This window comes from Pan paniscus, chromosome 3 (genome assembly GCF_029289425.2).
Source record: "Pan paniscus chromosome 3, NHGRI_mPanPan1-v2.0_pri, whole genome shotgun sequence".
NCBI lineage: Eukaryota > Metazoa > Chordata > Mammalia > Primates > Hominidae > Pan > Pan paniscus.
The window spans coordinates 166,740,186-166,766,421 of NC_073252.2; the positions used below are offsets into that span (position 1 = coordinate 166,740,186).

The following is a 26,236-nucleotide window of genomic DNA, read 5'->3' on the forward strand; positions in this document are numbered from 1 at the left end:
ATTGTCTACTCATGTCCTCAGCCCACTTTATGATAGGATTATTTGTTTTTTTCTTGCTGATTTGAGTTCCTGTAGATTCTAAATATTAGCCCTTTGTCAGATGGATAGTTTCTGAATATTTTCTCCCACTCTGTGAGTTGTTTATGCTGCTGATTATTTCTTTTGCTGTGCAGAAGCTTTTTAGTTTAATTAAATCCCATCTATTTATCTTTGTTTTTGTTGCATTTGCATTTTGGTCCTTGGCCATGAACTCTTTAGGCCAAGGTCTACATGAGTTTTTCCGATGTTATCTTCTAGAACTTTTATGGTTTTCGGTCTTAGATTTAAGTCTTTGACTCATCTTGAATTGATTTTTGTATAAGGTGAGAGATGAGAACCCAGTTTCATTCTTCCACATGTGGCTTGCCAATTAACTCAGCACCATTTGTTGAATAGGGTGTGCTTTCCCCCACTTTATGTTTTCATTTGCTTTGTCAAAGATCAGTTGGCTATTAAGTATCTGGCTTTATTTCTGGGTTCTCTATTCTGTTCCATTGGTCTATATTTATACCAGTATCATGCTATTTGATAAGTATAGCCTGTAGTATAGTTTAAAGTCGGGTAATGTGATGCCTCCAGATTTGTTCTTTTTGCTTAGTCTTGTTTTGACTATGCAGGCTCTTTTTCGGTTCCACATGAATTTTAGGATTGCTTTTTCTAGTTCTGTGAAGAATGGTGATGATATTATGGCAGGAATTGCATTGAACTTATAGATTGCTTTTGGCAATATGGTCATTTTCACAATATTGATTCTACACAGCCAAGAGCATGGGATGTGTTTCCATTCGTTTGTGTCATCTATGATTTCTTTCAGCAGTGTTTTGTAGTTTTCCTTGTAGAGATCTTATACTTCCTTGGTTAGGTATATTCCTAAATATTTTATTTTCTTTGCAGCTGTTGTAAAAGGGGTTAAGTTCTTGATTTGATTCTCAGCTTGGTCGCTGTTGGTGTATAGCAGTGATATTTATTTGTATATACTGATTTTGTATCCTGAAACTTTACTGAGTTCATTATCAGATCTAGAAGCTTCCGAATGAGTCTTTAGGGTTTTCTAGGTATACGATCATATCATCAGCAAACAGTGACAGTTTGACTTCCTCTTTACCAATGTGGATGCCCTTTCTTTCTCTTGTCTGATTGCTCTGGCTAGGACTTCTAGTACTGTGTTGAATAGAAGTAGTGAAAGTGGGCATCCTTGTCTTGTTTCAGTTCTTAAAGGAAATACTTTAAACGCTTCCCCATTCAGTATAATGTTGGTTGTGAGCTTGTCATAGATGGCTTTTATTACCTTAAGGTATGTTCCTTCTGTACCAATTTTGCTGAGGGTTTTACTCATAAAAAGCTGCTGGATTTTGTCAAATGCTTTTTCTGCATCTATTGGGATGATCATTATCTTTGTTTTTACTTCTGTTTATGTGGTGTATTGCATCTATTGGCTTGTGTATGTTACACCAACCTTGCGTCCCCATCATGAAATACACTTGATCATGGTGCATTATCCTTAATATATTGTTGAATTCAGTTAGCTAGTATTTTGTTGTGGAGTTTTGCATCTATGTTTATTGGGGATATTGATATGTAGTTTTTTTTGTTGTTTTTGTTATGTTCTTTCCTAGTTTTGGTATATGGGTAATACTGGCTTCATAGAATGATTTAGGGAGGATTCTCTCTTTATCTTTTGGAATAGTTTCAGTAGGATTGGTACCAATTCTTTTCTTGTTGCCTGTGATGGAATCCAATGGTGTGATCTCAGCTCACTGCAACCTCCACCTCCTGGATTCAAGCAATTCTCCTGCCTCAGCCTCCCAAGTAGCTGGGATTACAGGCACCTGCCACCACATCCAGCTAATTTTTGTATGTTTCATAGAGATGGGGTTTCACCATGTTGGTCAGGTTGGTCTCAAACTCCTGACCTCAGGTGATCCACCTGCCTTGGCCTCCCAAAGTGCTGGGATTACAGGCGTGAGCCACCACACCCAGCCCCAATTCTTCTTTGAATGTTGATAGAATTCAGTCATGAATCCATCTGGTCCTAGCCTTTCATTGTTGGCGATTTTTTAATTACTCTTAATCTCGCTACTTGTTATCAGTCTGTTCAGAATTTGTTTCTTCCTGGTTTAATCTACAAGGGTTGTATATTTCCAGGAATCTATCTATCTCCTCTAGGTTTTCTAGTTTGTGTGCATAAAGGTGTTCATAGTAGTCTTGAATGATCTTTATCCATTCTGCCATTCTGTATCTTTTAAGTGGACCATTTACACCCTTTATAGTCAACTTTAGTATTGAGATGTAAGGTACTATTCTATTCATCATGCTAGTTGTTGCCTGAATACCTTGGGCTTTTTTTCATTGTGTTATTGTTTTATAGATCCTGTGAGATTTATGCTTTAAGGAGGTTCTATTTTGGTGTATTTCAAGATTTTCTTTCAAGATTTAGGACTCCTTTCAGCATTTCTTGTAATGCTGGCTTGGTAGTGGTGAATTCGCTCAGGAGTTGTCTGAAAAAGACTTTATCTCTCTTTCATTTAGGAAGCTTAGTTTCACTAGATACAAAATTCTTAGCTGATAATTATTTTGTTTAACGAGGCTAAAGAGAGGACCCCAATCACTTCTGCCTTGCAGGGTTTCTGCTGAGAAAACTGCTGGAAATCCGATAGGTTTTCCTTTATAGATTACCTGATGCTTTTGCTTTACAGCTCTTAAGATTCTTTACTTCATCTTGACTTTTGATAACCTGATGACCATGTGCCTAGGTGATGATGTTTTGTGAAGAATTTTCCAGGTGTTCTTTGAGGTTCTTGTTAGATGTCTAGATCTCTGGCAAGACCAGGGAAGTTTTCCTTGATTGTTCCCTCAAATAAGTTTTCCAAACTTTTAGATTTCTCTTATTCCTCAGGAACACCAATTATTCTTAGATTTGGTCATTTAACATAATTCCCAAATTTCTTGGAGGCTTTGTTCATTTTTTTATTCTCTTTTGTCTTTGTTGGATTGGGTTAATTCAAAAGCCTGGTCTTTGGGCTCTTATGTTTTCTTCTATTTGTGCAATTCTATTGCTGAAACTTTCCACTGTATTTAGCATTTCACTAAGTGTCTGTTTCATTTCCAGATTATGATTGTCTTTTCTTTATGATATCTATTTCTCTGGAGACTGTTTCATCCATATCCTTTATTTTTTTTTAATTTCTTTAAGTCGGTTTTCACCTTTCTCTGGTATCTCCTTGAGTAGCTTAAATAATCAACCTTTTGAATTCTTTTTCTGGCAATTCAGAGATTTATTCTTGGTTTGGATCCATTGCTGGAGAGCTAGTGTGATCTCCTGGGGATGCTATTAAAGAATCTTGTTTTGTCATATTACCAGAGTTACTTTTCTGATTTCTTCTCATTTGGGTAGATTGTTTCAGTGGAAAGATCTGGGACTCAATGGCTGCTGTTCAGGTTCTGTCCCATGGGGTGATCCCTTGATGTGGTTCTCTCCGGCTTCCTCTAGGAATGGGGCTTCCTGAGAGCCAGACTGCAGTGATTGTTACTGCCCTTCTGGGTCTAGCCACCCTTCAGGGCTACCAGACTCCAGGCTGGCAATGGGGAATGTCTGCAAAGAGTACTGTGATGTGATCCATCTTCAGGTCTCCCAGCCATGGATACCAGCACCTGCTCCATTGGAGGTGGCAGGGAAGTAAAGTGGACTCTGTGGGAGTCCTTGGTTGTAATTTAGTGCACTGGTTTTCTTGAATGCTGGTTATGTTAGCAGTGAAGTTGTCACAAGGACAGACTCAGGACCTCTAGTTAGCTAGGGTGTGCAGGTGGTAGAATTACCTGTTGTTTTCTCCTTCTCTGGGGCAGAGTTGTTCTGAGTTGCTGTAGTGGCTTGAGTTCATTGGCCTCTAGCGAGGAAGTGATGCTTTCAAGAGCTTGCCAGCTGCAGTAGTAGAAGGGAGATATAATCTTGCCCTACTTTGGCGAGGATGAGTACTCAGGTTTCTCGGGTAATGGGCAGGGCCACAGAGCTCCCTAGAAATTACATCTTTTGATTTTGGCTACCAAGATGGGGAGAGAAAAACCATCAGGTGGGGGCAGGGTTAGGCAGGTCTGAGCTCAGATTCTCCTTGGGCGGGACTTGCTGTGGCCACTATATAGTGGGGAAAGGGTGGCTCCCAGGCCAATTATGTTCCCAGGGGGATTATGGCTGCCTCTGCTGCATCATACAGGTTGCCAGGGAAGTGGGGGAAAGCTGACAGTGACAGGCCTCACCCAACTCCCCCACAGTCAGCAAGACCAGTCTCACTCCCGCCGTGCCTCCCTAACCGCACTGGAGTTATATCCAGTCAGCCAGCAAGCTGGGCTGAGATCTTGCCACAAGCTACAAGCCTTCCTGCTGAGAAAGCAAGCAGGGCTCTCAGGCCTTGCCTCCCCACCTGCCCACACGTTCAGCTGCAGCTTCTGTGCTCATATATGCACTTCCCATTTGCCCCTCACCCCAGATGCTACTCAGGAAAGTTCATGCTTAGTCAAAATTATCACAAAATTCAGCTAGGAGGTTCCTTCACTCTGTAGCCCCTTCCCAATTCTGCTGGCTGCCTTCCCTTCCCCAAGGACCTCTGTGAGGTAACGCCAGGAATAGCTTCCATGGGCTCGAGCTAAGGACTGGGAGTACCTACGGGGCTCCTCCTGCTGCTGCTTCTACTTTTATATTTCACTTGGCTCCCTAAATCCATTTTGTCATGCACGTCCATGTGAAGAGTCCACCAAACAGGCTTTGTGTGAGCAACAAGGCTGTTTATTTCACCTGCGTGCAGGCGGGCTGAGTCTGAAAAAGGAGTCAGCAAAGGGTGGTGGGATTATCATTAGTTCTTATAGATTTGGGATAGGAGGTGGAGTTAGGAGCAATTTTTTGTAGGCAGGGGGTGGATCTTGTAGTACATTCTCAAGGGTGGGAAGAATATTACAAATTACCTTCTTAAGGGCAGGGAAGGATATTACAAAGTACCTTTTTAAGGGCGGGGGAAGATATTACAAAGCATCTTCTCAAAGGTGTGGAGGGTGTATCATACGAAGTACATTCACAAGGGTGGGGGAATATTGCAAAGTATATTATCGCAAGGGCGGGGAGGGTGTATTGTCACAAAGTCAATTTATCAGTTAGGGTGGGGCAGGAACAAATCGCAATGGTGGAATGTCATCAGTTAAGGCAGGAACTGGCTATTTTCACTTCTTTTGTGGATCTTCATTTGCTTCAGGCCATCTAGATGTATACATGCAGGTCACAGGGGATATGATGGCTTAGCTTGGGCTCAGAGGCCTGACACATTTCCCCAGTGGGTATGTGTGTTCGGAAGCCAACTTTTCCCCCCTCACACTTTGGGAACTCACAGTTTTTTGCTGTCTCACAGCATTTGCAGTGACAAGCCACTTCTTACAAAGGGTCTATGAATTCTTTCAGTTTTCCTGATATGTTCCTGTGGTGGTTCTTGGAGTAAAAGTTCACAGTGTGAGTCTCCAGACCCTGTTCTGTCCATCTAAGCGGGAGCTGCACATTAGTCCTGTCTCCTGTCTGCCATCTTTTCCAGCATCTCCCCCACAAAAACAATTCTTATTGAAGTTACCAATGATTTTCTTGTTAGCAATCCATCTTATATGCCTAGCAGTATTGATATCAAGAACTCCTTCCTTCAAGAAAAGTTTATTTCATCAGCTTCTAGCACTCAGCTTTCTCCTGATTTTCTACTTACTGCTCCAACTAGTCCTTCTTAGACTCCTTTGCAGGCTCATCTATCTCTAACCCGTCAGTAAATGCTGCTGGTGTTCCTCAAGGTTCCATCCTATGCCCACACATAGAACAGTGCCTGACAATAGTAAATACTGAGTATTTGCAATTATCATCTAAACGCTCACTCTAAACTCTCTACCTAAGCAATCCCTTCCATTCCTTATTGCTCAAAACTTTAGTAACTGTTTCTACACAGATGATATATTTCTTGCCCGGATTTCCCCTCTGAGTTTCTGACCCATACATACTTGATGTCTCCTATCCTATCTCCAAAGCACCTGAAATCAGCATGTTTAAAATTAAACTCATGATCTCCCTGCCGAATACCAACAAACCTGCTCCTACGCAGTGTTTTTTGCGAATGGCACCACCACTCATCCAGATTTATACATCAGAAACACATTTCCTAGATTCAGTTCATCACAAAGTATTGTTGATTTCCTAAATCTCATTTGACCACTTGTCTCCATTTCTATTCTCACTATCCTAGACTCAATTTTCCATTACCTCTCACATGAACTACTACAAACATGGGTATTGCTGCACTGTTTGAGCCCCTTTCAACCTTTTCTCCATACTATAGCCAGAATCATCTTTCCTAATGCATCATGTATCCTCCTACTTGAAATCTTTCAATACTTCTTAGGATAAAGTTCAAAACCCTTAACATGGCCTCCAAAGATCTGCATCATCTAGACCTACAGCCTCATCTCATACCCATGTTCTCCTCCTCTGCATTCCAGGCATCATGGCTGTTCAATTCCTGACTCACAATGTTCTTTGTCACCAAAAGATCTTTACCCATGCTGTTCCTTCTGAATGAAAGGCTTTACAGTCAGCCCTCTGTGTCTGTGTGATCACTTCCTTGGAGTCAACTAACTGCAGATCAAAAATATTTGGGGGAGGGGAGTGGCAAGATGGCTGACTAGAAGCAGCTAGTGTGTGCTGCTCTCACAGAAGAGAGACAGAGTGGCCAATAAACACTAGCTCTTTAACTAAACGGTCCAAGAGGACATGTTGGGATTCATCAAGGAAGCAATGTAGTCAACATAAAACAGAAAAAAGACAGGACAGCTGCCCACCTGGGATTGGCACAGTGCCAAGTGAGGCTCCCCCCTGCAGGAAAATGGTGAATAAGAGCCCCAGGAAACCATGTTTCTGCCATGAACCTTTGCAATTTCAGGCTCTGGAGACCTCCCCTGACCCCCTTCCCCTGTGGCCTCCAGGCTGACACAGAAAGCGTGTGAAGTGTGCCACTCAGGCACAAATGGAGTGCCAAGGGTCTTGGAACCGTGAGCACTCCTGCACCAGCAGCTGTAGCTTTGCCAACAAAAGAGGCCAGGATCTCACGCATACCCCCAGGAGAGAGGCTACATCCACAGTACTGAGAAGCAGACGAACTACAGGCCTTGCCCCAACTACACCTCCCTAGGCAAAGCCCACTGGCCTGGGATCCCAGTGCAGCCAACCTACCCCTGCCTGAGCTCTCAGGCTGGTAGCAGCTCTGCAATTCCCTGGAACAGAGCTCCCAGGAGTAAAAGACAGGCCCGCCATTTTTGCTGCTGCACAGCCCCCACCCCAACTGCTATCAGAATCAGGAGGGAGCAAAGAGGTTAGGGACTATCTTGAGCCTCCAGCACAGCATAGCATGCCTTGCAGAAAAAGAGGCCACACTATTTTCCATGCAGGTCCCTCCTCCTGTTACTCCTCCTTGGGCAGGGCCTTCGGACTTGCCCCCAACAAGCCCCCCTCCTTGCCCCCACACCCCAAGCACAGTCACCCCACCTCCACTGAGCTCTCAGCTGGTAGTAGCTCTGCACTTCCCTAGGATGGAGTTCCCAGTGGTAGCAGGCAGGCCCGCCATTTTTTGCCACTACTGCAGCCCCTGACCCTACTGCCCTCTGGCTTGGAATGGAAAGAAGAGCTTAAGGACTATCACAGGCCCCCAGCACAGCACAGCTCCCTTATAGAAAAGCAACCAGACTGTTTTCCACACAGGTCCCTGTCCATGTGCTACTCCTTACTACACAGGGCCTCCTGGACTGGGCCCCCAGCACAGCCACCCAGCCCCCACCTGATCAGTCAGTGGCAGCTCTGTGTTTGCCTGGTGGGGAAATCCCAGAGGCAACCCTCTGCCATTGCGGCTTCAGCGGTAAGGCCCTAGCTGCCCTTGGGCTGCAGAACGAACAAAGAGCCTGGTTGCTTCACTGGTACCTCCAGCATGTCGCAGCCACCACAGGGAGAGGAACCAGTCTCTCTTCCCTATGAGCCCCCACCGCCTACTCTTCACCATGTAGGGCCTCTGGCTGTGGCCCCTAGAGCAGCTGCCCCACCCCCAGCTGAATATTCCCATTCGCAGTGGCTCTGCATTTCCCAGGGGCGGAGCTCCCACAGGCAACTGACAGCTCCTCTGCCACTGCCACTGCAATGGTACTGCCCTTGCTAACTACCCTCAGACTGGGGAAGAAAGAAAGACCCTGAGTGCCTTACTCTCACCTCCAGCATGCAGCAGCCGCCCTATGAAGAGGCTAGTCTGTCTTCCCTGTGAGCCCCCAATTCCCCTGCTCTTCACCAGGCAGGGCCCCCCCAGCTTGGGCCCACAACACACTGGGATGATTATTCTGATTGACAATGGCTATGTATATCCCTGGGGTGCAACCGAAAGAGACACATGAAAAGCCCTCTACCACTGACACTGCCAAGGTCCCCCTCTCTGCTACCCCCAAGACGGAAAGAGAACAAAAAGTCTGGCTTGCCCCAGGGCTGCAGTGCCAAGCCTGGGAGTACCAAGCTGAGGTCTGCAGCACTCAAGTGGGAGAGGAGCCCACACCCTCCTCTTCCACTTGAGAGGACGCTCACTTGGAGCACTGAGAAGGTACATGACTGCAAATGGAAGGAAATACAAAGGAGCCACAGGGCTGAGCAAGAGCCTACTTACTGGCCAGTATGCTTAAACACATCACAGCCCAAACTTCAACACCAAAAATACTTTGCTAATATACCGCCTATGAAAACACAGACAAGAATTCAGCCACAAATAGACCAGGTGTGGTGGCTCACGCCTGTAATCCCAGCACTTTGGGAGACAGAGGCAGGCAGATCACTCAAGGTCAGGAGTTCAAGACCAGCCTGGCCACCATGGTGAAACCCTGTCTCTACTAAAAATGCAAAAATTAGCAAGGTGTGGTGGCACATGCCTGTAATCCCAGCTACTCGGGAGGCTTAGGCAGAAGAATCACTTGAACCTGGATGATGGAGGTTGTGGTAAACTGAGATCATGCCACCACACTCCAGCCTAAGCAACAGAGCAAGACTCTGTCTCAAAAAAAGAAAGAAAAAAGAATTCAACCACAAATAAAGACCCTGCACAGACTTGGCTCTCTGAAAACATCCAGAAATGAAGGCAACTGACTACAGTCAAGTTACACCACGGTTAAAGGAACATTAGCACCCACACAGATGAGAAACAGCCAGTGCAATAACTCTGGCAACTCTAAAAGCCAAAGAGTCTCCTTATTTACAAATGACCACACTAGCTCCCCAACACTGATTCTTAACCAGAAGGAAATGGCTGAAATGACAGACACAGAATTCAGAATCTAGATGGCAATTAAGATTATCGAGATTCAGGAGACAACTGAAACCCATTCCAAGGAATCTAAGGAATCCAGTAGAACAATTCAAAAGATAAAAATATGAAAATAGCCATTTTAAGAAAGAACCAGGCCAGGCGTGGTGGCTTGCACCTGTAATCCCAGCACTTTGGGAGGCCGAGGTGGGTGGATTGCTTGAGGTCAGGAGTTCAAGACCAGCCTGGCCAACAATGGTGAAACCCAGTATCTACTAAAAATGCAAAAATTAGCCAGGCTTGGTGGTGCATGCCTGTAATCCCAGCTACTCGGGAGGTTGAGGCAGGAAAATTGCTTGAACCTAGGAGGCAGAGGCAGCAGTGAGCCGTGATCGCATCACTGCACTCCTAGGCAACAGAGTGAATGAGACTCAGTCTCAAAAAAAAAAAAGAAAGAAAGAAAAGAAAGAACCAAACTGAGCTGATAGAGCTGAAAACCTCCCTATAAGAATTTCATAACAATCAGAAGTATTAATAGCAGAACAGATCAAGCTGGGGAATGAATCTCAGAGCTCAAAGAACAGTTCTTCAAATTAACTCAGTCAGATAATAAAGAGAATTTTTTTAAATGAACAAAACCTCCAAGAAATATGGGATTATGTAAAGATGCCAAATCTATGACTCATTAGCATCCCTGAAAGAGAAAGGTAGGTCATATACAAAGGAAACTCCATCAGGCTAACAACAGAACTTTCAGCAGAAACACTACAAGCCAGAAGAGATTTGGGGCTTATATTCAGCATCCTTAAAGAAAATAAATTCCAGGAGTCCCTAGCGGCCAGGGCGTGGAAGCGGATCCTGAAGCGGCTTTCTCCTACTGCCCTCCGCTTGCCAAGGCGGGACCCGGAGCCCAACGGCAGCGGCGGTCCTTGGGCCTGTGGAGAGGGGTTCTCTGTGGCCGAGTCCTAGGCCTGGGGAACCGGGCGGTGCGGGAGAGGCGCTTGGGCCTCGCCCAGCCCAAGCCCCTGTCTCCCCGCGGCCGGTGCCGGCGGCTGTAGGCCTCGCCGCGCCCACCCAGCCTGGGGCGGGCCCAGCCTCACCGCCCGGCCCGCCCCGCCCCACGGGCCAGCCCCGCGCCGGGTGTTTCCGCTACTCTCCCTGCGGCGGGGTAACCGCCTCGCACCTACTGGGCTCGGTTCCCTGGCTCCGGCCGCGGGGGAAGCATGGAGTTTGCGGAGCTGATTAAGACCCCGCGGGTGGACAATGTGGTGCTGCACCGGCCTTTCTACCTGGCTGTCGAGGGCACCCTGTGCCTGACGGGCCACCACTTGATCCTGTCCTCCCGGCAGGACAACACGGAGGAGCTGTGGCTCCTCCATTCAAACATCGACGCCATCGACAAGCGATTTGTGGGATCACTGGGTACCATCATCATAAAATGTAAAGATTTTCGAATTATTCAGTTGGATATTCCTGGAATGGAGGAATGCTTGAATACAGCCAGTTCCATTGAGGCATTGTCTACTCTGGACTCCATCACTCTGATGTACTCTTTCTTTTACCATCCTATGTTTGAAGTGATAGAAGATGGCTGGCATTCCTTCCTTCCTGAGCAAGAATTTGAACTCTATTCCTCAGCTACCAGTGAATGGAGGCTAAGCTATGTCAATAAGGAATTTGCTGTCTGTCCCTCTTACCCACCAATTGTCACGGTGCCCAAATCCATCGATGATGAAGCTCTTCGGAAGGTAGCTACATTTCGACATGGAGGGCGCTTCCCAGTACTAAGCTATTATCACAAAAAAAATGGGATGGTAATTATGCGAAGTGGTCAGCCACTCACTGGTACAAACGGGAGGAGGTGCAAGGAAGACGAGAAGCTGATAAATGCTACCCTCAGGGCTGGAAAGCGTGGCTACATCATTGACACCCAATCCCTGAACGTGGCTCAGCAAACTAGAGCCAAAGGAGGTGGCTTTGAACAAGAAGCTCATTATCCCCAGTGGAGGCGAATTCGTAAGTCCATTGAGAGGTATCACATTCTTCAGGAGAGCTTAATCAAACTTGTGGAAGCTTGTAATGACCAAACCCATAACATGGACCGATGGCTCAGTAAATTGGAGGCCTCTAACTGGCTGACTCACCTCAAAGAGATTCTGACAACTGCCTGCCTAGCGGCTCAGTGCATCGACAGGGAAGGAGCATCAATATTGATTCACGGAACAGAAGGAACTGATTCCACACTTCGGGTGACCTCCCTGGCCCAGATCATCTTAGAGCCAAGAAGCAGGACCATTCGTGGTTTTGAGGCCCTGATTGAAAGAGAGTGGCTGCAGGCTGGTCACCCGTTCCAGCAGCGCTGTGCACAGTCAGCCTACTGTAACACCAAGCAGAAGTGGGAGGCTCCTGTATTTCTTCTCTTCTTGGACTGCGTGTGGCAGATCCTTCGTCAGTTTCCCTGTTCTTTTGAATTTAATGAGAATTTCCTCATCATGCTCTTTGAGCATGCTTATGCCTCACAGTTTGGAACATTTCTGGGCAACAATGAAAGTGAAAGATGTAAGTTGAAGCTACAGCAGAAGACGATGTCTTTGTGGTCCTGGGTTAATCAGCCCAGTGAGCTGAGTAAATTCACCAATCCCCTCTTTGAAGCCAACAACCTTGTCATCTGGCCTTCAGTTGCTCCGCAGAGTCTTCTGCTGTGGGAAGGTATTTTCCTACGTTGGAATAGATCCTCTAAGTATTTGGATGAAGCATATGAAGAAATGGTTAACATCATTGAATATAATAAAGAATTACAAGCAAAAGTCAATATCCTTAGAAGGCAGTTGGCAGAACTGGAAACAGAGGACAGGATGCAGGAGAGTCCCTGAAAGGTCTCCTCGCACCCTTCGCAAGGACCTTCTTGGGCCTGTGTCTGCCGTTCTCTCCTTGTGCCCTTCAGTTCACTTTTACACGGTAGCCTTGAAGTGAAGGCTTTAGATGTGGGACCCCTCTAATGTAATGGATTTCTCAATACTGTATGAATAATGAAACTTACTATCATAAACCATGTTTCATGTGGCCTGTTAGGGCCTGTCACTTTGGGAGCCGGAAGGAGGTGCTAGTCATTTTATTTTTACGTGAAATAGATGACCTATTTAATGCCATTTGTGTTTCATGCCATTTTATCCAAAGCTTTTTCTGTGTCCACTCTCCAAACAGCATTCTAGAGCAGTCAAGGAGACGGCTAATCTCTCTAGGGACTATTTGGTGGTTTAAAAAAAGGGTCAGACTTTTAAACACTCTGACCATAGAAATGTTTTTCAAAATGGCAACAACGGATAAACCAAGGATTTTGTGTTTAACAAGCCATTTCCAGTGTCTTCGCCACATAAAATAGCCATTTTCTTTAAAATAGTTTTGGACTAACGAAGCTGAAATCTATTCTTTTCTTGTTTGTCAAGAAAGGAAAATCTGTTATTCAAGGTAAATTATTTCTACAAGGGCAACAGGTATGGTCCTCCGATATTTACATTAAGAAGAGTTAAATTTATTTTAACGTAGACACTAAAAGTATGTGCAATATACAATTAAAGTAGGAATTTGTTACTGATTGAGAATTGTTACTGGTGAATTGGTTTTCAGGTTTTGAGCATACATATATAATGTGTTTCAAATGCTGCTTGTAAAATTAAACCATCATCTAGAATAGAGTTAATTTGTTATAATCAAGCTACAAATAGGTTTTCTTAAACCAGAGATGCACTGCCCTTGTCTAAAGTTCTTATTGCACTGGTTTATATGTGTATGTGTGTTTTATTGTGTGTTTTTTTAATTTGTAAGTATTCTAAGAGTTTACTAATACTAAGGTTAAAATTTTCATGTTGACCTGAGCCTTTTGCAAATTTGCTTTGGCTCTATTGATTTGTCCATTATGTGTTACGTAAATATAACTTAAGTGGAGGGGGAAGTTTATGAATATAATATAGCTCTGTGTTTCAAACCTCAGAAACAGATTTGAGTGTTTCAGTGTTATAGAAACAGTGATGACTATTCATGCTCTGCTAGTCTATGCCTGCAACTCCAAATGTTTGTGGTTCAGTATTTCCCACCCACATTTCTGTTTGGTGACATTGCTCATTTTAACAAATATGACCGAGTCTAGTTTTTCTTTAAAAGGATAGTTTATGAGTAATCTTTAAAACCATTTCCATACCATCTGTATATAACCATTTCGGTAGAGAACACACTACACTGAACCCTGCTTTAGAGCTGTGTGTTGAGCTAAAAATATAATTTTTAAAAAATTGACTAGCAAAATCTATGGCCACACTGAGAAGCCTTTGAAAATGGCAAATACTTTTCATCACCAGTTGCCCAATTCATCTTTCTTCTGCTTCCTCAGCCTTGTAGCAAAGGCTACACAGCAGCCCACAGTCCACAGTCTTTTTGGGAAAATTGGCCTGCCGCCTTCTTTAAGCTCAGTTTATTTTTGACTTACTTTCTTTGCTGTAGTTATGAACCTTGGGGCATTAAAATCCCATGGCAAGGAGCATAAGAGATGTTCTCATAGCTCTGCATTGTGTGAAATGTCCATCTTAGTTTTGTTAAAAAAAAAAAAAAAGGAAACAGCCTCACTTTTTTGTGCTCCCTCAGAATTGCTTGCTATGTCTGTTAATACAGCTGAGCTTTTTTTCTTCTCTTTTTGTCTCAAGATTGTATATGAAGGAGCCTTTTCTTCTCAGCTAACAGGCATATAAGGAAAACCATCTAGAGAGTTTTCTTTAGAAGTGACTCCCCATTAGCCTGGTGTGGTGGTGTGTGCCTATAGTCCCAGCCACTAGGAAAGCTGAGGCAGAAGGATCCCTTGAGCCTAGGAGGTTGAGGCTGCAGTGAGCTATGATCGCATCAGTCCACTCCAGCCTGAGCAACAGAGTGAGACCCTGTGTCTAAGTAAAGAAAAAGCCAGAAGTGACTCCCACTGCTTCTGTTGATTGGCCATAGGGCTTCCATGGGTGGAAACTTGCGAGGGAGTTTCTATTAGGTCTGGTCATGGAGAGATGATGTACCATCAAGGTAGACCCATCTTCCTGATGCACATTTGCTGTGCGAGCCAGAGTACAGTCATAGCATGGTATTCGCATTTCGTTTTCTCTGTCTCACTGAGACAACAATCTATACTGTTTTGGCAAGTTTGCATTTTAGTATTAATTTATAATTAGGGATTGTTCAAACTTCAGATCTGTTTACAGGTTGTAAAAATAAACTTCGGTATCAGTGCATCTACAAAAGTGTTATTTGGTAATCCAAATATTAGAGTTTCCCCAAATCCAAAAATGGTCAAAAATAAGTCCATTATCAATATAATTTGAAGAAGATTTTTAGTAGTACTGTTAAGTTCGTGCTTTCTTGGATGAGAAGAAGAAATGACACGGATACACTCCTGAGAAGACACTTGTTAAACATTGCATCGGAGAGTTGCCTTTGATAAATGTGGTATTAAATGCTTGAATGAAGAGAATGGTGGCAGAATGAGTGAGCAAGCAGATTGCCCCAGAGGGGCCAGTAATAATCACATGAGGGATAATCAGATTCCTGCGTATTCAGCATCTTCTCTATTCATGTGGAGTGAAAGCTGGTTTTTATACGGGAGATACGTAAAGTAGGCCCCGCAAAGAATATTTTTAAAATACAAAGGATCACCACAATCCTCTATTGAACATATAAGGATCCTCAGATTTAAATAAGTACTTTTTTTGTTTTTAATCAGAAGAACATTGTTGTTTGATTATATGTTTTTAAAAACCTGAAGCTTTTTTGGTGGCAGGACTTTTCAATAAATATTTATCTGGTCAAAATTTTTTATTTTGATTTTATTAAATGGGAAGAAAGCAAGCAGAAATAGTAAAATTCAGTAGGTTTAAAACAATCTATAAATGTATTTTATTTCCAAGAAAACTTAGGGTCTCAAAGCAAGATTTTAAAGTGATTTTTGAGAAGACTTGGGGGGACAATAATAGACATTCATGTCAAATCCCATATGGGGGATTTTTAAACATTTCTTTGAACTTTGAGGCCTGATTTAGGGGTGGGATTTTATTGTTTTTTGTTTTAAAGGATGAAATTTTGTGGAGTTTTAGTCTTTGATTCAGTCAGTATTTGGTTTATGTTAAATAAAAAATCAGTATCATGGAAAAGATATGACCATAATTTAGTCTCCTCAAGTGAAAAACAGGAGTTGCACTTTGAAAGATCTGCTTCAAGGCATAACTCTTGTAGTTGTCTGGTTTCAGGGATAGCTGTTTGAACTGTCAGTCTAAAGTAGGTCATCAGGTTCACTTATTATCCGACCTTAATCTGGGATAAAGGTTTTGGTATTTGCCCACTTCTAGATAGAATGAATGAAAATGACACAAGCGTTTTATGAGCACTCTTTATCAGAAAGGTATTTCCTGGACCAGAAATGGGCAATAGTTACAATAGTTGATCCTCTGTTCTGGAAGCTTTGAAATTTATCAGAGAATGAAGTCATTCAGTACATCTGTTGTTGTTCTGTTGTTGTTGTTGTTGTTTTAATTGGGCAACCCTCAGAACTGAAGAGGTTCAGAGAACTCTCCAGGTTTATACTATACCTCAAGACCACATAGATTAGCTACTGCTTATTCTTTCACATGGGCTAGGCCTGTTCTCCTCCTCCAGACCTAGTATTCTAAGTTATTACCACATAGTATTTTTATGTTACCCATCATCTTTAAAAACATTATAGGCTGGGCATGGTGGCTTACGCCTGTAATCCCAGCACTTTGGGAGGCCAAGGCGGGCGGATCACAAGGTCAGGAGATCGAGACCATCCTGGCTAACATGGTGAAACCCCATTTCTACTAAAAATACAAAAAATTAGCCAGACTTGGTGGCGGGCACCTGTAGTCCCAGCTACTCAGGAGGCTGAGGCAGGAGAATGGTGTGAACCCGGGAGGCAGAGCTTGCAGTGAGCCGAGATCGCACCACTGCACTCCAGCCTGGGCGAAAGAGCAAGACTCCATCTCAAAATAAATAAATAAATAAATAAGACTCATTTCTCCATTTACATTTATTCTCAGATGATAAAATGTATACTGATACTATAACTTTCTTATGGTATCAGTTTTATTTTCTTGAATAAAATTACTTCTACCTTCACTTGGTCTTTATAATCCACTGTCCACATCATCTTCCTTTAAACCAATAGTCCCAGAAGAGACCCTCTGAAATTCTAGGACTGGGTATTAAAATGCCTGAACCTGTTATCTAAATCCTTTTTAAGAAACTTAATGTTCCAGCTCTTGAACTACACTGTGGAACAGTAATTTGTGCCCAATTTAGTGGAAGATAATGAGGCTCACTGTAAACACTACATTGTCCTGCAAAGTAATTCTGATGAGAGTTTACTGACTTCTAGAGCCATTCTCTTTAACCATCTGCAGGTCTAAGGATTAACTATATTTGTGATTTGTAATGAAACTGAGTTGTACAACACTGGGAAAAAAAAAAAAAAGAAAGAAAAGAAATTCCAACCAAGAATTTCATATGCAGCCAAACTAAGCTTCATAAGTGAAGGAAAAATTAAATCCTTTTCAGACAAGCAAATGCTAAGGGCATTTGTTACCACCAGGTCTGCCTTACAAGAGGTCCATAAGAGAGTACTAAATATGAAAATGAAAGACCATTACTGATCACCACAAAAACACACTCAAGTACACACACTATTAACATTATAAAGCAAATATAATAATACAATCAAGTCTACATAACAATCAGCTAAAAACATGATGACAGGATAAATTCCACACATAAAAATATTAATCTTGAATGTAAACAGGTTAAATGCCCCTCTTAAAAAGCACAGCATGGCAAACGGGATAAAGAAGCAAGACCCAACTGTATGCTGTCTTCAAGAGACCATCTCACATAGAAGGACACTCACATGCTCAAAGTTAAGGGATGGAAGAAATCTATCAAGCAAATGGAAAACAAAAAGGAGCAGGGGTTGCTATTCTTATTTCAGACAAAACCAACTTTAAACCAACAATGATCAAAAAGGACAAAGAAGGGCATCACATAATGATAAAAAGGTTCAATTCAACAAGACTTAACTATCCTAAATGTATATATGCAGTCAACATTGGAGCACCCGGATTCATAAAACAATTTCATAGAGTCTTACAAAGAGATGTAGATAACCACAAACTAATAGTAGGAGACTTCAACATCCCACTGAAAGTACTGGGCAGATCACTGAGGCAGAATACTAACAAAGATATTCAGGATCTAAACTTGGTACTGGACCAAATGAACCTAACAGCCATCTACAGAACACTCCACTCAAAGACAACAGAATATATGTTCTTCTCATCTGCACAAGGAACATACTCTAAAACTGACTACACATTGGGCCATAAAGCAATTCTCAACAAATTCAAAAAACCAAAATCATACCAACCTCACTCTCATACCACAGCACAGTAAAAACAGAAATCAATACCGACAAGATCTCTCAAAACATACAATTAAATGGACATTAAACAATCTACTCCTGAATGACTTTTGGGTAAACAATGAAATTCAGGCAGAAATCAAGAAATTATCTGAAACTAATTAAAACAAAGATGCAACATATGAAAATCTCTGGGACACAGCTAAAGTAGTGTCAAAAGCAAAGTTTACAGCACTAAATGCCCACATACATCAAAAAGTTAGAAAGATCTCAAATTAACAACCTAACATCACACCTAGGGAACCTGAAAAACAAGAACAAACCAACTCCAAAGCTAGCAGAAGAACAGAACCAAAATCAGAGCTGAACTGAATGAAACGGATGAGAAAAACCATACAAAAGATTAACAAAACCAAAAGTTGGTTCTTTAAAAGAATAAATAAGATTGATAGACTGCTAGCTATACTAATTTTTTTAAAAAGGGACAAGATCCAAAGAAACACAATCAGAAATGACAAAGGGGACATTACCACCAACCCCACAGAAATTTTTTTTAATCCTCAGAGACCATTACAAACACCTCTATGCACATAAACTAGAAAACCTAGAAGAAATGGATAAATTCTTAAACATATTATCTCCCAAGACTGAACCAGGATGAAATTGACACCCCGAACAGACAAATAACAAACAGTGAGTAAATCAGTAATAAAAATCCTACCAGCTAGAAAAAGCCCTGGACGAGAAAGATTCACAGCTGAATTCTACCAGATGTAAAAAGAACTGGTACCAATTCTACTGAAACTATTCCAAAAAGTCAAGGAGGGACTCCTTCCTAACTTATTCTGTGAGGCAAACATCATTCTGACACCAAAACCTGGCACAGACATAATGAAAAAAAAGAAAACTTTAGGCCAGTATCTCTGATGAACATAGATGCAAAAATCCTCAACAAAATACCGGCAAAACAAATCCAGCAGCACATGAAAAAGCTAATCCACCATGATCAAGTAGGCTTTATTCCTGGGATGCAAGGTTAATTCAACATAGGCAAATCAATAAATGTGATTATCACATGAACAGAACTAAAAACAAAAACCACATAATCTTCACAAGAGACAGAGAAAAGGCTTTAGGTAAAATTCAACATCTCTACATCTTAAAAACCCTCAACAAACTAAGCATTGGAGGTACATACCTCAAAATAATAAAAGCCATCTAAACAAACCCATAACCAATATCATACTGAACAGGCAAAAGCTGGAAGCACTCCCTTTGAGAACTGCAACAAGACAAGGATGCCCACTCTCACCACTCCTATTCAACATAATATTATAAGTCCTAGCCAGAGCAATCAGGCAAGAGAAAGAAATACAGTGCATTCAAATAGGAAGAGAGGAAGTAAAATGATCTCTCTTCACAGATGATGTAATGCTATACTAGAAAAACCCTATCGTCTATGCCTAAAGGCTCCTAGATCTGATAAACATCTTCTGGAAAGTTTCAGGATACAAAATCAATGTACAAAAATCAGTAGTATTTCTCTATACAAATAATATCCAAGCTGAAAGCCAAATAAAGAATGCAATTCCATTCACAATAGCCACACAAATAAAATACTTAGCAATACAGCTAACCAGAGAGGTAAAGCAATTCTACAATGAGAATTATAACACGCTGCTGAAAAAATCAGAAGCAACACAAACAAATGAAAAAAAAATATTCTATGCTCATGGATAGGAAGAATCAATATTGTTAAAATGGCCACAATGCCCAAAGCAATTTACAGATTCAATGCTATTCCTATCAAACTACCAATGACATTTTTAACGTAATTACAAAAAACCATTCTAAAATTCATTTGGAACCAAAAAAGAGCCAAAGAGTCATAGCAACAGCAATCCTAAGCAAAAAGAACAAAGCTGGAGGCATCACACTACTCAACTTCAAAATATACTAAAAGGCTACAGTAACTATAACAGCATTGTACTGGCACAAAAACAGACACACAGACCAATGGAATAGGTTAGAGAACCCAGAAATAAAGCTGCACACCTAAAACTATCAAATCTTCAACAAAGTCGACAAAAACAAGCAATGGGGAAAGGACTTCCTATTCAATAAATGGTGCTGGGATAACTGGCTAGACATATGCAGAAAATTGAAACTGAACCCCTGCCTTTCACCATACACAAAAATCAACTCAGGATGCATTAAAGACTTAAATGTAAAACCTAAAGCTACAAAAACCCTAGAAGAAAACCTAAGAAATACCACTCTGGACATGGGCCCAGGTAAAAACTTGAAGATTCCAAAAGCAAATGCAAGAAAAACTGACAAGTGGAACATAATTAAAGAGTTTCTGCATAGCAAAAGAAACTATCAACAGAGTAAACAGACAACCTACAAAATGGGAGAATATATTTGCAAACTATGCATCCAACAAAGGTCTAACATCCAGAATCTATCAGGAACTCAAATGAACAAGCAAAAAATGACAACATTAAAAAATGGGCAAGGACATGAACAGACATTTCTCAAAAGACATACGTGCAGCCAACAAGCATATGAAAAAATGGGCAAGGGCATGAACAGACATTTCTCAAAAGACATACGTGCAGCCAACAAGCATATGAAAAAATGCTCAATATCACTAAACATTAAGGAAATGCAAATCAAAACCACCATGAGATACCATCTCACACCACTCAGATTGGCTATTATTAAAAAAGCTAAAAAACAACAGATGCTGGTGGTTGTGGAGAAAAGAGAACGTTTATACGCTGCTGGTGGGATATAAATTAGTTCAGCCACTGTGGAAAACAGTCTGGAGATTTCTCAAAGAACTTAAAATGGAACTACCATTTGACTCAGCAATCCCATTACTGCATATATTCCCAAAGGAATATAAATTATTCTACCATGAAGACTCATGCCCTCGTTGCAGCACTGTTCACAACAGCAAAGACATGGAACCAACCTAGATCCCCATCAATAGTGGACTGGATAAAGAAAATGTGGTACATATGCACCATGGAATACAACACAGCTACAAAAAAAAATTAGATTATGAGATCATGACCTTTGCAGCAACATGAATGGAGCTGGAGGCCATTATCCTAAGTATCCTAATACCACATGTGAAAATGTGGCATTTGGTTTTCTGTTCCTGCATTAATTCATTTAGAATAAGTGGGAGCTAAACACTGAGTATACATGGACACAAAAAAGGGAACAATACACACTGGGGCCTACTTGAAAGTGGAGGGTGGGAGGATGGAGAAGATTGAAAAACTACTATCAGGTATTATGCTGATGACCTGGGTGACAAAATTATCTGTACACCAAACCCCTGTGACATGTAATTTACCCATATAACAAACCTACATATGTACCCCCTAAATCTAAAATAAAGTTGGAAAGGAAAAAAAAGAAAATATCCAGGGGGGGGAAAAAACAATAAAAATAAGAACAATTAAAAATAATGCAAATAAAAAACAATATAACAGCTATTTTCATTGCATTAGATATTATAAGTAATCTAGAGATGATGTAAAGTATATGGGAAGATATGCATAAGCTGTATGCAAATACTACACCATTTTATGTAAGGGACTTGAGCATCCACAGATTTTGGTATTCTCAGAGGATCCTGGAACCAATCCCCAAAGATAATGAGGGCCAACTGTACTCTAACTTTAGTTCAACAATCCTTGCCTCAAAGAAGCCATTCCTGACCTTCTAGAATAGGTCAAATTCCCCTAATTATTTAATAGCAATAAGAGCTTCTCATTTTTGTAATGCATATTTTGGTTGCAATTTTATATGTGTGTGATTAAGTCTGCTTGACCCCACCATACTGTATTACTCTGTGAGCTCCAGAAACTTAGAGTTCGGTTTTTTGTTGTTTTTTTCTCACCATTCTACCTCCTATTACTAGCAGTGTTACATATGTAGTATGAATAAATAAATATTTCGTGAATGAATGAACAATCTGAATACTTAAGAATTTCTCCTGGCCGGGCATGGTGGCTCACGCCTGTAATCCAGCACTTTCAGAGGCCAAGGCAGGAGGACCACTTGAGGCCAGGAGTTCAAGACCAGCCTGGGTGACACAGTGAGACCTTGTCTCTACAAAAAAACATAAAAAATTAGTCACGCATGGTTAATACCTGTTGTCTCAGCTACTTGGGAGACTAAGGCAGGAAAATCATTGGAGCCCAGGAGTTGGAGATGGCAGTGAGCTGTGATCATGCCACTGCACTCCAGCCGAGGCAACACAGCAAAACCCTATCTCAAAATAAATTAATTTAATTAAATAAATAAATAAGTATCTTAAATGTATCTCCACATTTCCCTCACCCTGCCTACCACTTATTCAAATTTCCAGGGAGGGGGGCTCCTGATGTATGTTTCAAATTTATTTTTAAAAATATTCTGCAGGTAATACTGATACCATCTCCATTTGGATTATTAGGCCAAAGCTTTCTAATTAAATTGCTGGTATTAACAATTACTCAAACTGAAAGCATACTGCCTAAGAGAAAATAGTTGATTCACTTTGCAAATTCAGTTATAAAGTGAAAGCAAGCAACAAAGTCGCATAAAAAGCCAAAGGAATCTGATCAAGAAATATTCCAAGATATGAACTGAGAGTCAGAACAGATTTATCTCAATGATCTCCCCAACTATGGCACAATGTAATGACTAAAGAATATTTTACTGCATATATCCAATATACTCAGAGATGAGTAGGCAAGGTGTGGGTATCAAAACAAATACAAAATATTTAGTACCCACTCAGTATCTGTTGAGTTACTTAATTAGCTAAATGAATGAACACAGTATGGTCTCTTCCCTCAAAAGTTTTACAATTGAATTGAAAGACAAATTTTTAAACTCTACTCTTATAGTTGCAGAGAAAGATAAAATTAACATCAGAAAGTTTAAAATAATTAAATACTTTATTTAAGAACAGTTTGTTTACCAAGTTAGGACAGTGGTTATGATTTCTCAATTTACACATATTCCTTTTGAAAATCTTAGAAAAAATGTTTCACCAATGTTAAGGCACAACTCTTGAATATGCAGCGTAGTCTTCTCTCTTTATTCTGAATAACAGAAGCACGTAAATTAAATTATCCTCTTTGCACAATTATTCCCCCCAAAACTAATTTATAACATATAATTATCTCCCTAAAAAGCAGTTATAAACCATAAATTGAATATGAATAAAATATGAAAAAGAGCACAAATTTTAAAGCCCTCCATACAAAAAAAATTAATACATTGGCTTTACCTATAAACCTTATTTTGTTAATGCTAAGCACAGAACCCTTATGGGCTCATAGGAGTCAGCAAACAGCTACAGATGAGTCTTCTTGTTAAGAATTCATTCAATGCTTCTCAGAATAGCAGATTTTAAAAAATGAATTCACTGAGGTTCTTAAACCTCTGAACATAAGGCAACAGTTCACAACTGATTTCAGAAATAGAAGGTAAGTATTAAATTACAAATTCTACTAGGTCAGTGGGAGTGGGCGGATTCACCTGGAGTGGAGCAGTGAAGGTTTATTTTACCTCTTTCAAGATCTCTCCATATATTCCACCAGTTTGAGATAGGCTGGGGGAGGAGGTGGAATAGCTTAAAAGGTTATATTTCTTATTTTAAAGTATAAAAACATACACTTAAAGGCTAAACCTATCTATAACCTACGTCTTAATGTCAGCAAAACATACTGCTTTCTACCCAAATCACCAATTGAATCAGCCTCGCTCATGATTTCAGAGCATAAGGTGTCCAGAGAAGAAAACTCAAGACTGAATGGGCTGCCATAATGGGGAAGTACAGGTAGCCAAAGGCCCGCAATTGAGACAGCATTAGAGAAACTATCTACTATGTCTGAATAAGCTCCCCTACCTTACAAGCATCAACTACTACATTGAAACCATTCTGAGTGCTGCATTTCCTATATGTGCCTAGACTTGGTAATGCCTGATAAATTCTGTATATTACCACGTCTTGCATTTAATAGACAATTTGTTTAATGATACTAACTTTACTCACACTTAATTGACTTTCTCATATCCTGAGATTAATCTAAGAAAACTATTTCAAAGATAAATTAAAAATAATGTTTAAGGAACCCAGAATTTTTATTTAGAACACTGCTTTGACTTTTGTTATTACTTTGTATTTATTAGTATATCCTATTCATAATTTTGCACTGACTTTCAATATAAAATTAAATCTCTGCTTACACAAAGTAACTGTCAGCTCCAAATCAACATGGAGTGACATTGAAAATATCATACTATTCCCCATAAAAAGAGTTTAATGCAAAATAATTATTACCTGGTATTTTACATTCGGTTTGTGTCTTTATCTCTACTCCCAGGCAAATATTCTCACTTAAGACCAGTGCCTTCACTGCTTCTTGTAAAGACATTTAATTTAATGTTATTGCATATTTATTTTTTATGCTTATTCATACAGAATTTATTACTTTCTAGAATTCTGGGATAAGAATCATAATCACTAATGCAAAATACTCAATTTTTTAAATGTTGTATTTCTCGTTTTTAAATATTAATAGTTCACTATTCTAAGTTTTTCATGAATAAAAAACACGTCCTAAGTTCATGAAATCTGTGCGGTTCACTACTGTACCAGGTATTAAAACCTTAAGGGCTAATCCTCTTCACTTATGAGAATTTCTCAAGAATGAGTCAAATGCGCCACATTTAAATTTGCAGATTATTTTGTCTAGCTGCTCAATCAAGAGAAATACCACTCAAAGAAATCAATTCTAAATTCATGTCTTTAATGAATACTATGTTTTGCAACCTGTATAAAAACTGATCACCCAAGCACATGCAAAAGGAATATAGTTATCTTTAGTGGGCTTGCTAAAGTATTGACAACTAATCAGTGTCCTCTAAATACTCTTATTTTGGCAACAGACCACAAGGTTAACTTTTAGAAAATTCAGCTTGATACAAGAAAATAATTCATCATAATTAGACAATATAATTTTTCCACTTTTGAGACAAAATACATAAATCAATACTTGTTTATATGACTTGCAAAATGTCTATACACTAAGATTGCTACAGTCTATGAGGTAACCAAAGGTAAGTGATACACATCCTTTAGAAAACACAATTTGTCTGGGGGGATGATTGCACATGTATTTAAATATGTTAAAACCACTGAATTGTGTATTTTAAATGTGTGATTATATGGTATGTGAATTGTATCTCATGAAGGCTTTTTAAACAAAACAACACTGATGTAACTTAGACCAAAAAAAAAACCACAATCTGTCACACATTGTTCTTTTCAGACATATTTTTATAAAGACAGAAATTAACATTTGTAGCATCAGCAGGTTTGATTAGCAAATGTTACCCATGTAGGTATAATTGTCTAATCAGTAGCCAAAGTGTGCCCTTGATGCTAATCACCCCTATAACTGAATAATCTACAAATTACAAAATGAGTTGTAATCCCCCATCCACTACCAGAACATGCCCTGTAATATACGGTGATTCTAAAAGAAACACAACCGCATGTGCCACCTCAATAGTTTCTCCAAACCTCCCAAGAGGAATATTTTTCTTTAAATGTTCTTCTTTCAAGTCTTTCGTCATATCTGTGTGTACAAATCCTAAAAGAGAAATGTCTGTTTAGTTGAAAAGGGTACACACTAAGACATCTGCCGAATTTCAAAAAAAAAAATAAATTTGTTTCTGAAAATTTTAATTTGAAATTATTTTTAAAAAAAATTTTTTTTGAGACAGGGTCTCGCTATGTCACCCAAGCTAGAATGCAGTGGTGCAAACACGACTCACTGTAGCCTGGACCTCTGGGGCACAGGTGATCCTCTTGCCTCAGCCTCCCAAGTAGCTGGGACTATAGGCATGCACCACCACACCTGGCTAGTTTTTGTACTTTTTGTAGAGTTGGGCCAGGCTGATCTCAAACTTCTGGACTCAAGGGATCGGCCCACCTCAGCCTCCCAAAGTGCTGGGATTACAGGCATGAGCCACCATACCCACCCTATAATTTGAAATTATTAATAAACCTTGTTTATAAAATAGTTTTGTTGGCCAGGTGCAGTGGTTCATGACCGTAATCCCAGCACTTTGGGAGGCCAAGGTGGGCAGATCACCTGAGGGCAGGAGTTCGAGACCAGCCTGCCCAACATGGTGAAACCCCGTCTCTACTAAAAATACAAAAAATTAGCTGGGGGTGGTGGTGGACGCCTGTAATCCCAGCTACTCAGGAGGCTGAGGCAGGAGAATCGCGTGAACCTGGGAGGTGGAGGTTGGAGTGAGCCGAGATTGTGTCACTGCACTCCAGCCTGGGCGACAAGAGTGAAACTCCATCTCAAAAAAAGCAAAA

General features: G+C 40.7%; 2 protein-coding genes across 6 annotated transcripts in view; one reads left to right on the forward strand and one right to left on the reverse strand.

Moving 5' to 3' along the window:
* LOC100988158 (myotubularin-related protein 9-like) overlaps positions 1 to 20,336 on the forward strand; it is a 45,156-nt gene extending 24,820 nt beyond the window's left edge. The window contains exon 1 of the mRNA XM_055111993.2: positions 1 to 20,336. This exon is cut by the window's left edge and continues 24,820 nt beyond it. Within this exon, the coding sequence (XP_054967968.2) occupies positions 10,598 to 12,247 (1,650 nt within the window). The 5' untranslated portion in view covers positions 1 to 10,597 and the 3' untranslated portion in view covers positions 12,248 to 20,336.
* Positions 1 to 26,236, reverse strand: part of CBR4 (carbonyl reductase 4) — a 130,949-nt gene that overhangs the window by 76,962 nt on the left and 27,751 nt on the right. For 2 of the 5 annotated variants that reach the window (XM_008975257.4, XM_003821806.4), the window contains one exon: positions 22,775 to 25,499. The exons of 2 other annotated variants lie outside the window; for them this stretch is intronic. In XM_008975257.4, the coding sequence (XP_008973505.3) occupies positions 25,321 to 25,499 (179 nt within the window). In that variant the 3' untranslated portion in view covers positions 22,775 to 25,320. Of the gene's footprint in view, positions 1 to 21,831; positions 21,961 to 22,774; positions 25,500 to 26,236 lie in introns of those variants that run through there. One more of the 5 variants, XM_034959395.3, reaches the window with a different exon arrangement.